Source organism: Tigriopus californicus, chromosome 4, assembly GCF_007210705.1.
Source record: "Tigriopus californicus strain San Diego chromosome 4, Tcal_SD_v2.1, whole genome shotgun sequence".
NCBI lineage: Eukaryota > Metazoa > Arthropoda > Copepoda > Harpacticoida > Harpacticidae > Tigriopus > Tigriopus californicus.
The window spans coordinates 12758089-12763302 of NC_081443.1; the positions used below are offsets into that span (position 1 = coordinate 12758089).

General features: G+C 38.2%; 1 protein-coding gene across 3 annotated transcripts in view; it reads left to right on the forward strand.

The window, feature by feature from the left end:
* The window catches only part of LOC131879800 (Bardet-Biedl syndrome 1 protein homolog), a 21982-nt gene that overhangs the window by 10945 nt on the left and 5823 nt on the right, over window positions 1–5214 (forward strand). For all 3 annotated transcript variants that reach the window (XM_059226217.1, XM_059226218.1, XM_059226216.1), the window contains 3 exons: window positions 1–78; window positions 1880–2057; window positions 2499–2705. In XM_059226217.1, coding sequence (XP_059082200.1) covers window positions 1–78; window positions 1880–2057; window positions 2499–2705 — 463 coding nt within the window. The remainder of the gene's footprint in view (window positions 79–1879; window positions 2058–2498; window positions 2706–5214) is intronic.

Genomic DNA, 5214 nt, shown 5'->3' on the forward strand with positions numbered 1-5214 from the left:
AGTCCAATTCACGGCGGTCGGGTTGAAAAGCAACCAAGTCTTGGTTTTCAACGACAAACACGTGGTTGATTGTTTCACGTGAGTACGGTTTATATGCGTTTCGGGGGCCTTTCATTCGTTTTGAATTGATTCTTTGTTCCCGGATGCTTCAAATGAGACAAAAAGCATTGATGTTTTAGCGTTGTTGGTAGTGAACCGATGACATTTCATGACTTGATGCTCTTCCAAAACTGCATTTGAGGTTGGGCTACATTATCGTGCATTCATGTTATTTTTCCCTAACAAATTTGTCAATCGAGAAGGATATTGATATTTGGGGGAAAGGGAGAGGTTCGGACTATATTGGGCCATGATACTGTGGAAAAGTCGGAGATGGACAAGAATGTTGTTGCCTAGTCGTGTCTTAATGCTGTTGCGAAGTTACAGAGAGAGAGAGAGAGATGCTAAAAAAGTTTACTCCGAGTCGCTTCATGTCAAAGTTTTTTCGCGAAGCGGAATGAAGCGAAATTTACAAAGATCTACCGCTGAAACAATATCTAGCAAAATCAAATGCAAAAACTAATTCTATCCTGGCTTCCAGATGGGCCCTGTGGCTCGACTCTCAAAATTGAGTAATTGACATAAAAATAAGTTTGGGAACGAAGCCCTGGTTCAATTTTGAATAGAAGAAGTTTTATGTCTCAAGCAAAATGAGACCGGTTTCAGTTGCTTTAGCTTTTCAAGAATCACAAATATATCAGAGGTGATGTTACTGTACGACAAATGAATAATTTTCCAAGGACCGCTTTTTATCCGTTTTTCTTACTGATTGCCAATGAATTGTCAGCCATCTTTGATTTTTGAAAAGTTTCTAAACCCACTTCATTGGCAACATTCATTACAAAAGGGAACGGACTCAAGCATACAAAATATTCATCGCTCATTAAAGTCCAGTACACTTTGTCAGTTAAAGCAAGTCTATCGTAGAAAATATATTGTATAACTAAAGCCTGACCAGGTCTGACCAATTGGTGGCATCTACGTAATCGACACTCTTATAATATTAACGATGAACTATCCACGAACTTCTAGAAATATGGACTGGGAACGAGCTTCCGGCAAACCGGCCTGCTCTTGGTCATAACGACCCTGAGCCACTTTTCGAATTAGAGTAATAAAATAAGGAATTTAGATCTCCTCAATTAAAGGCAGGTCATTCTTATACCACTTACTTTTAAATTGGTTCGTTTTAAGCTGTAATGTCAAAAGCTTATGTAGCTGACCAAGAAGAGGCCAAACGTGTTTACAACATAGCTTTGGATTTACATCCTGAGTTCCCTAAACATCGATTTGGGCTCAAAACTGGCCAAGTCCATCTATTCAACAAGATCTTGAGGTCGTATCAACTGCTAATTTGGAATAATTTAGCAGATAAGAAAGTTTTGCTTGCGTTCGCAGTCCACATCTCATAAACAGTATATATTCCAATCTTTATTGAAGTTGTATTCCTGTAAGCAGGTCTATCAAATTCAACAATCGTCTGCCTCGTCCTCAAAATGCAAGCTCAAAACATTGTAGAAGATATCGCCAACAAAGTACTTGTTTGTTATATCAAAAACTGACACTTGGAAAAAACAACCCTAAAGGATTGGTTGGCTTAACAAATGCATAACAGTTCGAACAATTGAGCCGATTCGCAAGGCTCTTCTTTCCAGTTGTATGCTGCAGAGTAGTAAATTACAATTAGCGTGGCTGGTGTTGCAAATGCCAACTGATATTTGACCTAGGTATGATAGTATTACGATCCTACTGTTCTAACAATACCACTATTTGTATTCACTCGTGTACTCTGGTCAGAACGCGTTGCAAAAAGGCGTTTATTCTTCTTCTTGCACTTCAGCATGAATGACTCCGTGTCTGCCATGAAGTTTGGAAAATTTGGTCGAGAGGACAACTCCTTGGTTTTGATCACATCAGGCGGAGGCCTTTCCGTAAAGATCCTCAAACGAACCGCTCAGTTCGAAAAGAGCGAATCCACTTCAGGCCCAGGCACGGTCATCAATAACAATGCCAATAACGTGAGATCCTTTTGTTGTGTTTCACACGATATGTTTCAAATGATTGCTTCATGGTAAATGGCCTTCAGCACCCATCCATATATTGGACTGGGTAACTTGAAGACACACTTAGGCTAGGCAGGTGCCTGAAAAGAAAGCTGCCGTACCAGATGGATCCGAGCCTTGCCCTTTGGTTCTCTTAGTTTCTCATTGGCAAGGCTGAAAGGCTCTTTCATTTGAAGGCCCACTATTCTGTCTTTCGCTCCCTTTCTTGTCGTGGCTTTGAATTAAACATGAAAGCATGTTACATGTCTGGAATAGCAGATGGTTCCATCTTTGGAAGGCAATTGTCCTCTCACAGCGCAAATCTCTATCGCTAATGGTCCCCATAGATAGAAAGATAGATATATATATAGATCCAATGTACAATAGTCCTCAATAATGATTGTCTGTTCTTGGTAGGCCAAGTTGAATATCCCGAAGAAAACGAAGCTTTTTGTGGATCAAACGGCTCGCGAACGAGAGAACTCACTCTTGATGCACAGGGTGTTCCAACACGATCTCTACTTGATGAGATTAAACACGGCTCGAGCCTTTGTGAGCACTTTGGAATCCAGTTCGAACCCCGTCACTTTGGACCAAGGGGAACCTTTGAAACTCTCCGCTCAGGTAAGATATGGATGGCTCCATCCAGGTGTTCATAAACGATCTTTTTTTAAGGTAATATCCGATCAGCATTCATGATCAATACATTTAACCAAGTTGCTGGTGCTCTCTTGTCACTCTCGTTCAGGTACATATAACTTTCAAAACCTTCAAGATTCTCAAATTTTGGACCATGTGACAAATTTTGCGAGTTCAAACGACCCAATGAACATTGGAAAAACGTGGATCAAACATTTACGAGTGTGGGTTTTATTTTATGATATTTATATCTAAGAGTCCTAGACATTGCATGAGCATGATTTAGGTATACACGTGAGGTTAATGACTAGACCTCAAACAAAAAGAGTTTTTAATAGGTTTTGCTAATAAGTTGCTAAAATGTGAAAATAAGTTGTGAAATGGCAAAAGAAGTCTAAAAATGCAAAAAGCTGTAATAATGGCGAGAAAGGTTTTTTGACTTTTCGCTGGAGTTTTTTTCCCTTACAAGATGCTAGGCACACAACTGCCTTTGCTAAGTCATTCATTGAACATTTGCATTTTTTGCAATATTCGACATTATGGCACTTCTCTAATTGACACGGATGTTATTGTATGCAATTGATTCTCTTCTGAAGCGCGGTGTTATTGCATAGAGCACTTTTGTTCATTAAATGATTTCAGTATTTGCTTGGATCAAACTCACGAGGGCAGGTATAACTCAACTGTGCCTCCATTTTTTTGCTGACTTAACCAAACAGAAAACTTGGAGTAGAACTTGATATTCAAATTTGTGTAAAGTTTAAGTGGTAACAAGTAGCCAAATCCCAAGCTTCTTTTTTAGTAGTACCGGGGATTGCACATTCTTTGTAGCGTTTTGTAAAGCCTGTGAAACCCCAAACACTTAAAAAAAGTTGTAACTACTTAAAACCTCTGGGTGGGTTTTATTCTTCATCTGATCATGTTGCACGAAAGACGAAAAAAAGGTGGGATGAACATGTTAAGAATAAGAAGGACCCAAATAATAAAACAGTTTAAAATGTGCTTAAATCTGAAACCAGTTAATAAAAAATTCGAAAAAGAGTATAAAAAGTGAAAAATGGCAAATAACGGGAAAATTGAAAATTTGGCCCAATTTTTTTCCCGGCTAAAGAGGTCATAAATATTGAAAACTTTTGAAGATCTAGTAATGACTGATAAGAGTAAGCAACTTTCATGAGTAGATGCGTATATAATTAGCAAGAGCAAATTTGGCCCAAGCTAGGTGCAGTCTCTTAGTCTTTCTAATAAAACCTTGTTTATGAAGACCATGATAAGTCAGCCCCACAATTCATCGATTTTTGCAATTTTCATCAATTTGAAATAAAATTTCTCAGTTCGTGAATTTTTTGTGTTATTTAACCAACCATCGTTCGTTATTCATCTTACATTTGTCTCCTTTTGGGCCCAGTTTAATTTTATTCGCCGGAAAATTTCACCCCACAATGAACCCACGATTGATGTTAATTGAATGTCTTCAGTGCTATAAAAGACAGGTTTCGATTTTGGGAGCACCAGTTGACAAAGCTCACTCAAACATTTACGACTGCAAGTCAAGTAGTATATGTCACTCTAAATGTCAACAAGTTTATTAACTTTCGCATGGTTTTGACATAACCCGACAACGAATTATAAAAGCACTTTACATACACATACTTGTTTGTGAATTGTTGGATCAGGTAACAATGGTTTAAGAGATTATTTGTTTGCATTAATAGAAGTACTTCTTAATCGTGCAATGAAATATTTTTCTTTACGATAGCAATTGATTTTTGAAAATGGAAATAGATTGGATCTAAATTACCGAGATTCCAACACCTTTTACATGCATTCTTTTCTTGGGAAAGGCAAAAGTTGTTGTTGCCTTAAGTTCGAACAGAAGTAAAAAAGGAAATAATGAAAATGTGTGCAGACCCTGGTGATAAATGCTTGACCTGACTGGATATGAGAACTAATACTGTGTCATGTCAAGTTTCTTGTCGGAAACATAGTTTTTCTCCCAATTACTACCGAAATTACTACAGTTAATCTGCTAACCCCTGACAAAAAAGAAATAGTTATATTCTGTGTTGCAAATGCGATGCTTTAGGTGTCCTTATTCTGTACTAAAATCTTTGCCAAACCAGATGTTAGATATGGCCCACTCCGTTAAGTAACAATGGTTCAAAGTGATCAAAGTCCCTTATATATGTTCTCTCAAAGAAAATTGTCATCAGATTCCAAGTTCCCTATGGATGTGTTAGACTCTGACAAAAAATGTTGTTCGTACGTCGAGCAGAAATTCGAGACGGTTGCACCAATTGGTATTCTTCCCAATGACTCAGTTCAGCTCTTTCGCACATCTGAACCGTCAAACTTCGTGTAGTCCTCCAAAATAATGGAAAGTTCGATGAGCATATCCAGCTGAAGGTGGGTAAGGCTTTTCAAATGTGTGGTTGGATATATCGCACGTTTAAGTCCAGAGATAGCATCACGATGCTAACTCTGTACAAGTCGA